Consider the following 15,038-nt stretch of genomic DNA (forward strand, 5'->3'; position numbering starts at 1 on the left):
ATGTATTTTCAGAGCTTCAGGCTCCCTGAAAAAGGAAGAGGAGATGTGATCAGTATGGACTACAAGGCCTTATCAAATTCCTGATTGCCTTTCACCCAGCACCATGCTGACCTCACTGCCATGCGACTGAACTCTTGTTTTTCATGACCTCATGTCAGTTTATGCAGCCACATCTGAAGCTCTAACAGCCAATGTTGTGTTGGACACATCTTTCATAGAGAGAATGGCTAGTGATAACCCTGGAAAAGCTGCAGGCTACACATGTTGGCAGCACCTTTTGTTCAGTAGGATAAACTATGCAACTCAGGGTCTCTTGTCTCTCATTTCTACTCTGAGCAAGTGAAGCTAGGAGGTTTGTCTTTTGGAGACAGTCATCTTAATCTTGTTGATTATGGGACTGGCAGCAAAAGCATTGCTTTTAGAACTTATTCCCTGTCGCTTCAGATGGGTTCTTCCCCTGTGCTGGGCAATTTCCTCTGCAGCTTCACTGCATTGGGTCTCTGGATTGTAACTACCTTTTCTCACTCCAGCTTCTGCTGTTTTCTTGCTTTGTGAAGCCTTCAGCTGCTTTTTCCACCTATGGCTTTGTCCTAAACGTTCCCAAGATTTGGCAAGGTGCTCATATTGCACAAAAGGATTATCTGGCATATGGTAATCTGTTGCTGTGCTTGGTGCTTTGCTGTGGTAGGGAAACTTTGAGATTCTCAAGAACTGCAGAATCTGATCTGCCATCCCTGCCTGGAGTCTTAATAAACAACAAAAGTGAAATCTTGCTTATTGGTAGTTTTTGACAGCTGTGGGCTGTGACAGCTTGCTTTTGAGATAACCTGCCTCTTCAGCCATTCCTTGAACCTGCTTCTCTCTAAATCCCTTTCTTAAGCTTGCAGTGTTAGTTTATCTTTTGATCTGCATCAAAAATGTTCTTAAACATCTAGTGTCTGCTGTGAAACAGGGCCTTGGCATTCCTTGTGCTTCACAGTCACGCCACAGACCACCAGTCCCAGCCCTTTCAAGCTCATGAATTGAAGGATGATGGACAGCAGACAGGGACAGGTACATGCAGCAAACAGATATGTCACGTTGGTCAGAAGAGGTAGGAGCGCCCAAACTGTTGTGCAGTTCTTTTTGCTATGGAAAAAAGGAGACTTTTGAGGAGTTACAACCTCCTTGCAGTGAGAGTTGAGTCAGCACTATTGAGATTAATATCAGTAACCTCCCAGTTTTCTGTATTCCTAATGCACAAGGCTCCTCTTTAGTTTCAGCATCTGCACCACTTCCCATTTTGGTCACATTACAAATAGGAGGGCTGTCTGGGGTTTATTTTGTGGGATGTCTGCAGCTGCTTGCAAGAGGAAGGACTTACAAGCTGGCTCATAGCTTTGAAGGCCCAACAGGATTTTGGGATCCACTCGTAATAGATCATAATGTTTTGTCAGGAAACACTTCAGTCATTTACACAAGAAATTATCAACAGATGAAGTGCCCTCTCCTTTCTGCCTCTTGTGACAGGTAAACCCACCTGCATGTGAACCCATCCCTGTGCAAATGGAGAGGCTTTGCAGGGCTCTCATCTGAGAAAACAGAAACCTTTCACAAACGTCAGTGAAGGAACAGCTGTGGTTTCTCTCCTCTGTCTACTCTGTATGTATGAGCCACAGAGACTCTGAAGGCCCAGCCATGCCATGAAGAAAAGACACCAGCAGGTCCCCTTACTTTCCATGCAGGGTTATGGATGCTCAAACCCTCTCCTGTGTGATTTAGTCAAAGTTGCTTGGTTCCTCGCAGGGTTGGGAGATGAATGCAGACCTTGTTGCTTCCAAACTCCTCCTCCTCCTCTGCTCAAGTACACTTTGCCTGGTCATTGCTCCCTGTGGCCTCTCTACTAGGCTCCAGGTGCTTCCCAGTGCACAGTGACCTATCTCACCACTTATCTGTGTAATTTTCGTAAAAGAAACGTCATGTCTGGTTTGTATGGTTCCCAGTTCTCCATAAGGCCGTTTTCATTAGGCGTATGGGTGGAAGCAAGACTTTCTTGTTCCTCAAATGCTTTGCACATTTTGTTTTATTGTTGTTTTTTTCCCCTGTTCTTTTCAAAGCGTGCTCTGAAGCTGAAGGCAGTATGGGGAGGTGTATCTGTGTCTCGGTTGATTCCTTCTCTCTTCATCTCTTCGTGACCCCACTTGCAACTGAGCATACTTTCCGTTGCCTCTGTAGCGAGCAAAAGGAGTCTTTGAAATGTGACAAGCAAAAGGGCTCAGACAAAGAACAGATGCTTTATGTAAGTCTACATAAGCTGCAAAGCGCTATTTCTGAAGTGATACAGCTGGCAGATTTCTCAGCTGGACTGTTCCTGTGGCTAGCTATCACTTTTGTTCTTCTTTGCTGTATTTAAGAAATTTCATTTGTTGCTCTGGGACTAAAATGAAAATAAAATTGGAAAAAATAAAAAAAGACATTTTAAAAGAAAACTGTTCCAGTTTGCAACCTCACATTTGCTTCAGCGGCACAAATAAAAGTAGAACCAGAGAGGACCAGACAATTCCTCAGAAGTGTGACTGCAGTTGCCTGCTGGCTGCCACATAACCATTACTAAAATCTGAGGGCAAAGAGTGTTTTCTGCACTTCCTCTGTTGACATAATCGTTTTTTTCAGTTCAGATTTGTGAAATGTGGAGCACGACAGCATTTCTGGACTGCGAGGATGGTTGCTCAATGTTGTTAAACACAGGGAGTCCTCAGAGGACGAGAGTTGGTTAGCTAGAACGTGTCCATGTAATTTGTTGCACTCTTTTCTGAGAATGCTTTGAAAATTTTCTCCCCCCCCCCCCTCCCGCCCAAGGATTTGCTATGCAGTTAGCTCTTCTGATTGCTCAGCATTTGCTATTTCAGCTCATTTAGCACTTGTAATAAAAACACACTGCATCCGAATAATACTTGCTACACAGCACTCTGGTAGTATGAACTATCTGGGAGTAATTCTGTGCTAGTCTGGTCCAGACTAGGGTCAACAGTACAGAGAAAGAAGGGATCAATAGAAACCAGTGAATTGTTGGTAGAGGGGAGAAGAGACGTGCAGAATCCCTTAATGTACCCTGGGCATCCTGCCATAAAATGTCACTGTTTCTGACACCAGTAATACACAAAATAAAAGGGAACACCAAGTGCTCTGTGTGTGTGTGGGGGGGGAACCTCTGCATTAAAAAAATTTACTGTGAGGGACATCTAAAGGCTGACATCTCTCTTAAATCCCTGCTGTGAGTTCACTCGAGTCAATCTGTTTGCACATTGCAATGGGATGTGCGTGTCCACGTAGCAAGCACCAAAGGACAAGGTGGACAGTACAAATGTAGATCCTAGTGGCTTTTCCAGACAGATCCTGTTGTTCTAGGTATACTAAAGGTGCCGATGGACAGAAACGGAGACACTGCTAAAAATTACCTTTCAGTAACATGCTGACCTTTTAGTAGGTCTTTGCATCTGTAGTTTTATTAAAATGTCTGTAGCGTACGCCTTGAAACCTCACTTAGGAAATCCACAACAGAGTCACTGTCTCAGCAAGCGCAATGAGATATGCAGATCTGGAGAATCATCATCAGAAGAGAGCAGCTTTTGCCTGGTATCTCCAGTTCTCCTCCTTCCTTCACCTTAAAGCTGGGAACAATGAGATTGCTCCTGTATCTACTCTTCCTAATGAGTGAGTCTTATCTCTATATTTATTTTATGTATATTAGAAAGTAAAAGTTTTAGTCCAGAAACAAAGTAATTTCTGGAAACTCAGACTGGTTCCTTAATGTGAGCCAATAAAATGATTCTTATGTAGAAAGTTCCGGATGTTTGGACTTGTATGGAAAGTCCTTAGTTTGCGATGTGTTTCAGAGAAATTCATACATTCAGGTGGAGAGAGTTTTATAGTTTGTCCTTAGTAGGAGAAAAGCAGTTGCTGGGTGAAATTATACTCTCAAATCCGAAGCTAACAAGCTAAGTTTGGCCTTTTATAGTTTTTTATTTACTTCTCTGTTTTTTCTTAGTGAAGTAGGTGAGAGTAGAATGTAGGAGAGATTTTTTTTATATTCTTCCCTTTCTGGTGTCATTTTAGATACACCTTGGATTCAGCAGTATGCGCTTTCAGGGGTATATTTCCCACAAATTTTTGGCTTGTTGATCTCCTTAACAAGAGCTCTAGAACATGTAGGATTTTTTAAAAGAAAATTCAGAAGACCTTTATTTGGGAGTAAGTTTGTGTAAAGTAAAGCCCGGGTATGGATTAGAAGAAATGTTTCCTGAGTCAGAGTCTGTATCCATGTCATTCTGTCCTGTAGTCTCGTGGGGATAGTTCTGTCATGAATTTGTCTTTGAGCTGCCTAGAAAGGGTAACTAACACCCTTGTACTGTTACACCATTAGCTCAAGCAGTGGACAACTGCACTGGGGATGTTATTGGCCCCTCTTCCAGAAACTCCACAAATAAATGCTAGTTTGCTTCCGTATGATAGAATTTCTGTTTGTCTGGTTCCCTTTTCAAAAGACTCAGCACTGCACATACCTACTCCATCCATACAGAAAGAATGTTATTCTTTAAGTATTCATTTTGTGCCCTCACAGACTTCCTGACAAGCTTTACGCTTCCAGTGTGTGGGGGAAAAAGTTGTTATTAATTTTATTCTTTTAATGAGATACCCATCAAAGTTTCCTGTAGCTTGCTTTGCTGTGATTTTAGATTTAACATCAAGATTTATGCTCTGCTGTTTTCCTTATTTGGGTTTGACTGCTATATGTTGCATGATAATGTATTATTTCTGCTAATATATTTCTTCTCAAGTTTGTCACTATGCTAGGTAACTCCTAGCTTTGTAAACATAAATCCTTAATGAATATGCCTACAGAAGTTACTGATATTTTTTCAAATCTTGACCTTTCTTGATTTGGCTTATGCAAAATTAAGGTGGAATCGTTGGTGGAGGCTTCTGTCTTTGCGTGCTTCTGCCGGTCTTTTCTATCGCTCTTCTCTAGCAACCTTTTTTTTCTTTTTTTTTGCGTTTGTGGGTTTTACTGATGAAAGCAGCAGTGCAGGAAAATGTAGCTGTCTGACCTGGTGGGTCTCTGTTACGTTCCTAGAATGAATCTAACAGATCTGTGCTGAGCATCTAAACTCTACAGATAGTTTGTCTGTATAGTTGGCTAATCAGCAACATGCGACTTTTTTTTTTTTTTCCTTCCTCACTTTAAGTACAGTGCACTTAATTTCAATAACTAAAGTGCTAAAACTCCCTGAGTCATCTGTTTTGGAAATCCCTGTGAGCAGGGAGTTAGGAGCAAAAAGTTCAAATAACTTGGCTTGGCAGGATGGCAGCAGCAGAACCAAGCACAGAGTTGAGGAGCCTCTGGTTCCCAGGCCAAATGCCGTATGGGCACAGGAATATTCACAAGAGTAAGGTTAGCTCCCTGGCCGTCGTTTTTTTCTTTTTGTTGCCTGCTTGAGAATTGTCCCTTACTTCAAAGACAGTTGAACTTTCTAGGGAGCTTGTTCCAGCATATCTGGAATTCTGGTTTTGTTTTAGTGGAAATTTGCTGGGAGCCTTTGTAAATGTGTGGTATCATTAGGCTGATACCCTTACAGTGGAAACATGCACAGATGCCTAGGAGCATCGCTAAGTTAATTTAGGCGTTTTAACTGGTGAAGTGGGATTTGCAAAGCAAGGTGGTAGTTCAGGATGGTCTGCCTACGCTGAGAGGGATGCACGCCATGTGCCTGAAGTATGGGACGTTTCAGGAGGCAGAAGCAAAGACTAGAAGTTCACACTATTTGCATGTTTCATGCCATTGCTCTGATTGCGGTATTTCACTTCTTCTTTCACTTGTGCTTTCATAGCCAGGCTGGGAAATGCCATGGAATTTGATTGCATAAGCTCAGATTCAGCTCTCAGTAAAATTAAAATCAGGAAAGACTCTAGATGGATACAAGGGCAGAATTTGACCTCTTGTTAGTACATCAGAGGTTATATTAAAAAGGCTAGATTGCGTGTTTAAATATAGGCTCAACCTACAGCTTCTAGAGTTGGAGTTTGGGCATTCAAAGCAAGGATTTTAGGCTGGAGTAATTTGTAAAATTCAGATTTTGTACTTTTCTTTTGTTCTAGTTTCAAACAGGGACAGAGTTTGTGATCGGAGTCACTTGGCCTTGTTCCTGAGATTAGTGTGAAGTTTTCAAAGTCGTTGTGTGATTGACAGAGGTTTGATGATACGGTACAGCTCAGTGCTTGACTTTATAGCATTTATCATAGTAGCTTACCTTTCACGCATCCTACTTTGTGACGCTTTCAGTCTGTCACTTAGAGTCAAGTATATTTATGTTCCCAGCCTGTGCGTTTACTTAAGTGTTAACACGCTTACAGAAAGCAAGAGCTGAGCTATGAACAGCAATACGGGTTGGCTTGCCGCAGAGTTTTACAGCTAAAACACCAATATCAGCCCCGATTTTTGTGGGCTGCCTTGCAAAAAGGAAGTGTATTCGTGCAAAAAAAGAAGTTACCTTCAGGATGCCAATTCAGTTACAGCTCTGTGAATAATGGGTAGAAGTTTGGGTTTGGTTTTTTTTTGATGGGTGTTTTATATCTATTTTGGGAAGTTATTGGACTTTTAGCAGAGCTGCATCCTCAGCAGAGTATCTATCACATTCAGCACCAATTTGCTACCTTGATGCCAAACGTTGAGCTTTTTGTTAACATCCCACAAAATCTATGTTCTGCTCTTCTTACCAGGTTTATGACAATGCTATTCTTGTGGGAAACAATCCCTCTTGCTACCTAAACTGCTTATTCTTTAATCTAATGGGTTTCAGTGTCCTGGTCTGTTGAATCTCAGCTTTACAAGAAGGAAGCCACTGGTGCCACCCTGAAGCAGCATGCCACTTGCACAAGCCCTGGAGTTTTGTTTCCTCTCCTGCCTAAATGCAGGCTTATGAGCGTTAGCCAGTAGGAATGTTTCTTGATATCCAAGATGGACTTTCATAACAGAACAGCAGGACTTGTGTTACTTTATTTTTTATTAGGCTGGGCAAGAAAATCCTTTGTTAATCTAAATCAGTGACATCTCCATAGCTTGGTATCTCCCTCCCACCAGCTGCCTCTGCTGTCATGGTGGGCCAGGTTCAGGGATAGCTGCCTCAAGAGCCTGTTAACCATGACTCTACAGATCACAGTCTGTGCTTATTTATTTTTTTGTTTTCAGTGGTCAAGTCCTTGAGGAGCTTTAATGTTGACACTGGCAAGATGTGGATCACACCACACACAGCCTCTTTGTTGTGGCCCACGGTTCTTCAGCACTCAGATGGCAACACAACCATGTAAGGAACAGAAGAAAGAAAAACATACCCAGACTTCCCAGGTCTTTATGAATGAATGTGACCTGAGATCATGTAGCTTCTCACTTTCTACAACTGTTAACACAGGTTCCTCTGCCTGGGACCCAGAATTGTTCCTCAGTTCTCAGGGGCTGATGAGCTGTGTTAGAGCTTCATCAGTGTGAGGTGTACATTGTCAGCCTGTGAGTCTTCACGATGCTTCTCCCCTCACCCACAGCTAAGTTGTAGCACTGTACAGAAAGGACGTCTGCTCGTTGAACCAAATGGCAGAAACAAGTAGCTGGGTTTTTGCAGTACTTCCTGGCATACAGCATTGTTTCTCAGGCTGCAGCAGCCACAGCACCCACCAGCTGTCAAGAGCTCTGTCGTGAGCTTGGTCTGAAGACCATAAAGTGCTAGAAACTGCTCTATTTTGACTATTGGGTCTGTAGGAGAAGAGAAATGGATGGCTAGGCTGCTGAATAGAAGCCAAACACAAGTGGTTGCTATAGAGATAACCTATATTATGCTGAGCAGATTGCTCAGGCTGTGTAGCAGACAGTGTATTTTAAGTTTCGGAGTAAAGAAACTTTTCTGCCCCCTGAGCAGAAATTGGCTGACTCAAAGAACAGTCTCCATTTCATACAGCAGTGCTGCCATTTCCTAGTACGGAGGCTGGACTTCCTCGCTGCACCTCTGGCCTCTCTTTACCTCCAGTATTTTATGGGCAAGTGACTTCCAGACCTCGTCCTTGGTCCGGGATAGCTCTCTTGATTTCATAGTTCAGATAGTGGGAAGAACGATGATTTGTAGGAGAAAATAAGTGTTTTCCTCTTAGTGGCTCATTCAGCTCAAAACCACACTGGAGTCCAGTTAATTAAGAGACAATGTCAGAATAATGGGTGGCCACCCTGGCACACAGATGGTTGTTTTGCACTGAAAAAAAAAAAAAAAATCTGCCTGATTGTGCCACCTTCTCTCTTTTCCACCTTTTTTCTTGTTCTACAGGATTTTGGCTACTTCCTCAGTAGACAAGGGGCTGGGCAGGCTGAGGAAGTGCACTGTTTTGCAGGAGGAGATCCAGTGCCAGGAGATACCTCTGCGAGGTACAGTCCCCCTTCCCAACACTTGCTTTGCCACGGGCACGAGGAGGTGCAGAGGCTGGGTGTTTCAGAGAGAAATGGAAACGCTGCTAGGTCCCGTAGATCAGCACTTCATAGAGAGAAATGCAAACCCATGGTCCCAATGGTTGGGAGTGTTGTGTCTGGAGGCTGCAAGACCTCTTCTGCCGCAGCTTAAGTCTTCACCTAAACTCTGTTGAAATACAAGGCAAAGTTTTTGTTTCCAGCATATTCGTTACTGCTACAGTTGCTGATAACATTAATTCTGAGTCCTCCTTCTAGGAGAGCAGATATAGCTGACCTCAGTAGTTGTAGCCTTTCTCTGTATTTATTCTGTTTGCCCAAGGTTGACAAGTACCATATCCATTTCAATTCTATTCTCCTCCTTCTTCATTCATTCAATCGTTCATTCAATTTCAGGAAAGATTAAAGGCTCCAAAAACATCCAGGATGGTGGCATAGCTATTGACAGGAATTCAGACTGGATCCTGGTAAGGGACTGAAAATATCCATGGCTGGGAATGACTGTATTTTTCCAAAATGCTGTGTATTTTTGCTGGGAAATGCAAATGAGCAGACATAACAGAAGGATGAAGGCTAAAAGCTCTTGGCTGGATACTGGCTGGTTGGAAAGCCAGCTGGTGCATTGCCAGCCAGGAGGGATAACTGAGAAGGGCCCTTCTCATCGGCTGAGGACTGCAGTGAACCTTGTACTTCACTGCAGCCGCCCCCACTCATAGGAAAAGGGAGGATTGGCAGAGGAAGCTTAGGAGAGCCACCAATTTGGAGGCTAACACCTCAGTCTGGTGAGGCCCCTAGCCCCACTCTTTGCCTCAGCTCAGGGCTGAAGTCCTGGGCAACCTGATGTGGCAGGGGTCACATCAAGGAAGGTGCTTTTTTACTCTCTCTAGGAGGCTTTCAGTGCTGTGCAGGGGATGCTGAATGTTTGCCAGACGGCATCTTCAGTCATCCTCTGTCTACAGGTTTGTTCAACATTCATTAGCCTTCCCTGCTACCCCCACAGGCTTGCCTGCAGAAGAAGCACCGCCGAGCCTTCGCCACTACCGAAGACATGAATGGAGTCTGTACTCTGCTCACCCCCGACTTGCGCAGCACAGCTTTCCTCAACCTCACCAAGATGGGTATAGGAGCAAAGCCAGTACTGTGCCTTTGCAGAGGGACAGAAACAACATCACGAGGCTCTGCTCTAACAGCAGGGGCCTTCTGGGTTCCTAGCCAGCAAGGTCCACGGTCCACTGGGAGAGACTAAAAACTGAATTTTAACAATATTATAGTAGCTTCAACAGGGTTACAAGGTTCAGCCTTGAAGACTAGCACACAGCAGCAGGGATTTTCTGTTGTGGTGTCCCATGCATCCAAAAGATCCAGCTCTTGAGCCGAAATTTAGAAAAGCCTCAGCATTCTTAGTGGATGGATATGACAAACATCCACTGGGATTTTTAAAGGTGCCTGGTCACTCAAGGCTGTTTCTTCCAACTTAACTGGGCTATTGGGCATTTAATCAAGGGAGCAGAGAGTTGGTCTGATTGTCTAGCCTTGCTCTGCTTCTTGCTGTCACTGCAAAGAAGCCGAGAAGTTTAAATTAGACACCTCGATGGTCTCGGTTCATCTTCAGTTGTCTAACTGCTACTAATAGTCTGATCCTCAGGTCTTCTGCAAATTTGGGAACCTGGGTGGAAACAGATCTTGAGTTTAAGGTGTGTTAATTAGAAGAGTATTTTCAAAAGGTAGAGTGTATTTTTTTCTTGCTTTTTAAATTCTTTAGTTGAGACCAAATTAAACAGCGTTCAAAGTAAAAACAGCAGAGACAAGATTACTGACACCAGCGGCTCTGTCAGCACAGACAACATCAGCAGTGCTTGCGGTGAGCTCTTTGGCAGCACAGGGAACAACCACATGTGCAAAGGTAGGCACTGGGCAGGAACAAGCACTGCTTCCTTCTGTATCAGCTCACTTTGAAGCAGCTTGCATCCATCTGGTGGGAGAGAGGTGGGGAGGGAAAAGGTTGAGGTTTTGAAGGCTATTTGTAATGGCAAATTTCAATCATTAGTGCAGTCATCATTAACTGAGATTTTTAAAAAATAAAACCTGTCACTACAGCCTAGATCACATCATCAGCTAGACCTGCTTTGGGAATGGCTGGATGGTGCTGTAGTCAAATTTTTGGTTGTTTAATAATATGTCAATGTTCTTGAATGCTTGCTAAATGTTAGACTGTTTAGGTGTCCCTTCAAATGTCCTTTTGTATTTAACTGCATTGACAGAACTGGGAACAGAGATTGCTGTCGTTCTGGGTGGATCAGAGGATGCCAAACCAGATGATTTCCAAAATGCCAAGACATCTGTCCTCAATATGATGAAGTCAATGTGGCAGAAATGCTCGAAGGTGTGTGAACCTCCTCAGAGTCTGATAATCTGATAGGCAGGATGGATCAGAGCTCTAATGAAGAATGGAAAGTCTCCTGGTTCACATAATTATTGCTTTTTAAACTTCACAGTGGTGCTGGTATTAATTCTACATATTCTAATGCAAGAGTTAAATGTTAGTTAGCCGAGGAGGAGGAGTAGCTGAAGAGAGAAATGGGAGAGCTGGGAGTGGGTTTTCATGCCAGAAGCATGCTTAGATATTTTACCAGGCAAATCTCTCAGGGCATCTTGAAACAGTACACACAAAAATAAGGAGTGAGGTTTATAAGCCATTACTTTAAATGATTTAAATAAATCTGGGGACAATGTGAGGCTGAGCCATGTGGTCACGAAAGGTCTAGCCAGATAGATAAATACGGGAAATTGAGACAGAGAAATCATTGTCCTGAGCCAAAGAAAATGAAGTCAGTTCCTGGAGCTGATCCACAAGGGATCACCAGAATACAAATGTGTGATGGAGACAGAGGGATAAAGACAGTTGATCTATGTATTACTTGCAATATATGCTTTCTGTGTTTGTGCAGTAAAGTTTGGGACTGAACTTAGCACTCTGAGGGACTTAGGGATCTTGTCTTAGATCTTGTCTAACCAGCTCTGGCTTTGCGATCTGATTTCTCCAGGTCAGGTTTGCTGTGGTGCAGTATGGAGCACAGATCCAAACTGAACTGAGCCTGCAAGAAAGCTGCAACAGACTAACTGCTTTCTTCAAGGTCCGAAACATCAAGCAGCAGGGCTCAGGGACTGACATTGCAGCCACACTACAGCATGTGTTGTGAGTTCACATGTCTCAAGAAGCTCCAGGAACACTTAAGTGATTCCTTATGTTTCATGTGCATCAATCCAGCCTCCTGTGCCTCCTCTCCACTCTTCTTTTTCTCACGCCCTTGAAGCTTTCACCTTTCCAATGCTTCTCTTAGTGACAGGCTCTGCCAGCTGAGGCCTGTGAATGGGTCTGTCTGGGGGACCATCAGGTACACAAAGAGAAATTGCCAAGAGGCAAAGTGTGCAATCCTTCCTGGCTGACATAGGAGCCTCAGAATGAAAATTCAGTCACCTGGGTCTTGCTTTGAGCATGTGTTCATTTGTAAACCCAAGACCTTTCCCATCTTTTTCACTGATCTGCTGCATCTCTGGGAGTCATGCTTTTCCCCTCTTGACTCCATTTTCTTCTCAGTAGCATGACTCTAACAATACTGACTTGCACTGTAAAAATGCCCCATATGCTTCTTGTGAAAGTGCTCGTGAAGTCAGAGTTACCAGTTGTGGACCACCAATGTCCCTGAAAAGCACAAACCCTTGTGCATGTGAATGTGCACGTTTGCTTTGCACGTCTGTACTCTTGTGGGCTGAGAGCTCAATGAACGTCAGCACCCTGCTACCAACACTGACATTAGCTCTGCAGATGTGGCTTGTCCCATGAAATACCTCTAGGCTTCTGTTTCCACAGGGATAAAGTCTTTGACTATGACTCCAGCCAGACTGGTGACAAGATAATCATTGTCATGGCATCTGGGCAAGTGTTTCTGGAAAACCATAGATTGAGAAATGTGATGAACTCCCTGGAAATGGCTATGGTCAAACTCTATGCTCCTAGGGTGAGTGGGAAACAACACCAAAGCCATGCTTTTTTGCATCAAAGCACATGTGTAGGAGAGTGATGTTTCTGTCCATCCCATGTGTGTGCTCTTATGCTTTAGTGGTGGGTGGAAGAAAAAATAGTCATGCATTAGACATGCAGGATGTCCAATTTGAGATGCCCGGGCTCCCTTGTTTCACTGAGGCCTCCATCTTCTTGATGCCAGAGAGCTTATTTTGGATGAGGTTAAGGAATACGTGCTAGAAAGAAAGATGCTTAAGTTGCATACATCTTGTGGCTCTAGAACTTTTATTAGCCTTTTTTTTTTTTCTCTCAAATAAGGGCTTTCTATGGTATCTAGGATCAGGGTTGCTTTATCAAGCTTTCAGAAAACTCCCTCCCTTTTTAGGGCTTTCAAGTTTTTAAGGGCAATTTGGGAATTTGTTGGGTTCCGTGTTTGTCTGTGTATGAAATGTGTTCAATCTCCCCATGCGATGGCTTTTCTCCCTAGATTGGAGAGTTCATTAGCAACCAGTGGGTCCCAGAAGAGTTGCAGAAAGTTGGTAGTGACTGGTTCATGCTGTCCACATATGAAGATTTTGACAGTTTCCTTTCAGAGTTGGAGAGAGAGACTCTGAGTGCTTCAGGTAGAAGAAATCCTACTCCTGACACATCTGTCTTCTCTGTAACTTATAGAGTGGATCTGTGATGGTGGGTAGTTTCATTGCTCAAAGAATGTAAATACATCTCCAGATCTTATCTGTTCTCGTAGTCACTTGCCCAGCAACAGCAAAACAAATAAAAGTGATTTGTGTTACACTGGTAACAGTCCTCCTCAGCCAGCCAACTGGGAGGACAAGAGATCATATTCTGTATCTGTGACCTGCAGCCATAACATCAGTATGGAAATAGGTGCTTTACAATACACCCATTCACCGCACGATCAGCGTTTCTGTTGTGATACTTACACTTCTGGGTGTGCTCAGAGCAGTTTATTTCTATTGAACTGTAGCTGTAGTTTTAAGACACAGTCCTGATCCCCACAGCCTTCAAAACTCACAAATATTTCTCTAGCACCTGTAGTCTTGCGCCTGAAAGCAATATTGACTGCAGGGAGGAGGAAGAGTTCAGCTGCCAGGCAGCAAGGTGCAGGAACACTGTGTAGGCAATAATGCAAGGTTTTCGTTCACCTTTTGCTTTCTCTCCCAATGCCCTGTCATCTTTGCTCAAACTCGTTTCCTGTTTTAGCTGAAAATATTCCAACCGAAGCGCCAGAGCACAGAAACACTAATGACAGTGGTGACAGCAAGCTCCCTTCCTGGATGGAGGAGGACAAAGAGGAGGAGGAGAATAGCTTGCGTATGTGGTGAAGTATCTTTTAATAGAATCATGCTGTGGACTGACAGAGTCTGGGGAGTTGCTGTACTGTGAGCTGCCAGACCTGAGCTGTAGCTGAAATGACAGCTGAGCAGTCTTCGTACAGTTCAGTTGCTTGTTCAAGTGAGATTACTTGTGCATTGGTCGACTAACACTAGATAAAGAACTTGGTGCAGACCAAGACTGCTGATTGCCTTCTCCTCATTCCTTTATGTTCCATATCCTGGGCAGCTTCTGGAACAGAGATTGCTTTTATTCTGGATGGATCAGGGAGCATTGAGCCAGAGGATTTTGAAAGAGCAAAAGCATTCATCCACAAGATGATGAAAACACTGTATAAGGAGTGCTTTGAGGTACTCTCTACTCTCTTTCTTTAGCAAGCTAAAGAATGTGCTGTGCTTTATTTAAGCTGCCTCTTCACCAGAATTTGGGACTATGCAAGTTTGTTTCCATTAGGATGGAAAAGCACTTCCACAACTTGCATGTATTCTCGACATAATTTTGCTTACTTCTTAGCAGTACATTCCCAGTCTTGATCCCATATAAAAAGTCTGATTTGTATGCTCAGAAATCCCTAGCTCTGCTACGCTGCCATGCTTGGAGCCCAGGGAACACCATCTCTGCTTTCTTGTGAGGTGATGGTCATGACTTTCTTCTGGTTTCCTGTCTCTATTCCTATATTGTAACACCTGTACCCGCAATCACAGAAGCACTAATTAGACTGCCTCTTCAGCCATGCCCCTTGCCAGTCTCGTTAGCTCCAGTCACGTATTCTGCGTGAAGGTACTCTACTGCTTTCTCCACTGAGGCTGAGAAGCGTGATCCCAGACACCAACTTTAGGAAAGTCTCTACCTCTCAAATGCTCCAAGCATCAGCATATTTTAAACTTGGTGTTTGCATAGTGGAAGCAAGAAACATTATGTTACGTGTTGTGTAAATACAAAATGAAGAAATGGTCCCATTCTCCAGACTGTCTTTGATAATCAGATCATCATGGAATAGGAGTAGTCGAAGGAAAGACCATGTGCAGCAGGGAGCAATGAAGGAACAATTCAGTAATATCACAGATAATCCCCTCTGCAACATGCATATGGGCCAAACAGAGCAGGAAAATACAAGGACTGAAAACAAATCAGTGTTTCCCAAAACAATTTTTCTCTCTGTACCTAATAGTGCTT

General features: G+C 43.5%; 1 protein-coding gene across 1 annotated transcript in view; it reads left to right on the plus strand.

The window, feature by feature from the left end:
- Window positions 1–3,250: 3,250 nt before the first annotated feature.
- ITGAE (integrin subunit alpha E) overlaps window positions 3,251–15,038 on the plus strand; it is a 32,597-nt gene continuing 20,809 nt past the window's right edge. Inside the window, exons 1-12 of the mRNA XM_087751835.1 lie at window positions 3,251–3,693; window positions 7,226–7,340; window positions 8,346–8,443; window positions 8,879–8,949; window positions 9,483–9,600; window positions 10,245–10,385; window positions 10,744–10,865; window positions 11,527–11,678; window positions 12,354–12,501; window positions 12,994–13,129; window positions 13,731–13,841; window positions 14,091–14,212. Coding sequence (XP_087607961.1) covers window positions 3,570–3,693; window positions 7,226–7,340; window positions 8,346–8,443; window positions 8,879–8,949; window positions 9,483–9,600; window positions 10,245–10,385; window positions 10,744–10,865; window positions 11,527–11,678; window positions 12,354–12,501; window positions 12,994–13,129; window positions 13,731–13,841; window positions 14,091–14,212 — 1,458 coding nt within the window. The 5' untranslated portion in view covers window positions 3,251–3,569. The remainder of the gene's footprint in view (window positions 3,694–7,225; window positions 7,341–8,345; window positions 8,444–8,878; window positions 8,950–9,482; window positions 9,601–10,244; window positions 10,386–10,743; window positions 10,866–11,526; window positions 11,679–12,353; window positions 12,502–12,993; window positions 13,130–13,730; window positions 13,842–14,090; window positions 14,213–15,038) is intronic.

The sequence above is a fragment of the Nipponia nippon genome, unplaced genomic scaffold (genome assembly GCF_047370975.1).
Source record: "Nipponia nippon isolate SJK-2023a ecotype South Korea unplaced genomic scaffold, ASM4737097v1 scaffold_15, whole genome shotgun sequence".
NCBI classification, from domain to species: Eukaryota; Metazoa; Chordata; class Aves; order Pelecaniformes; family Threskiornithidae; genus Nipponia; species Nipponia nippon.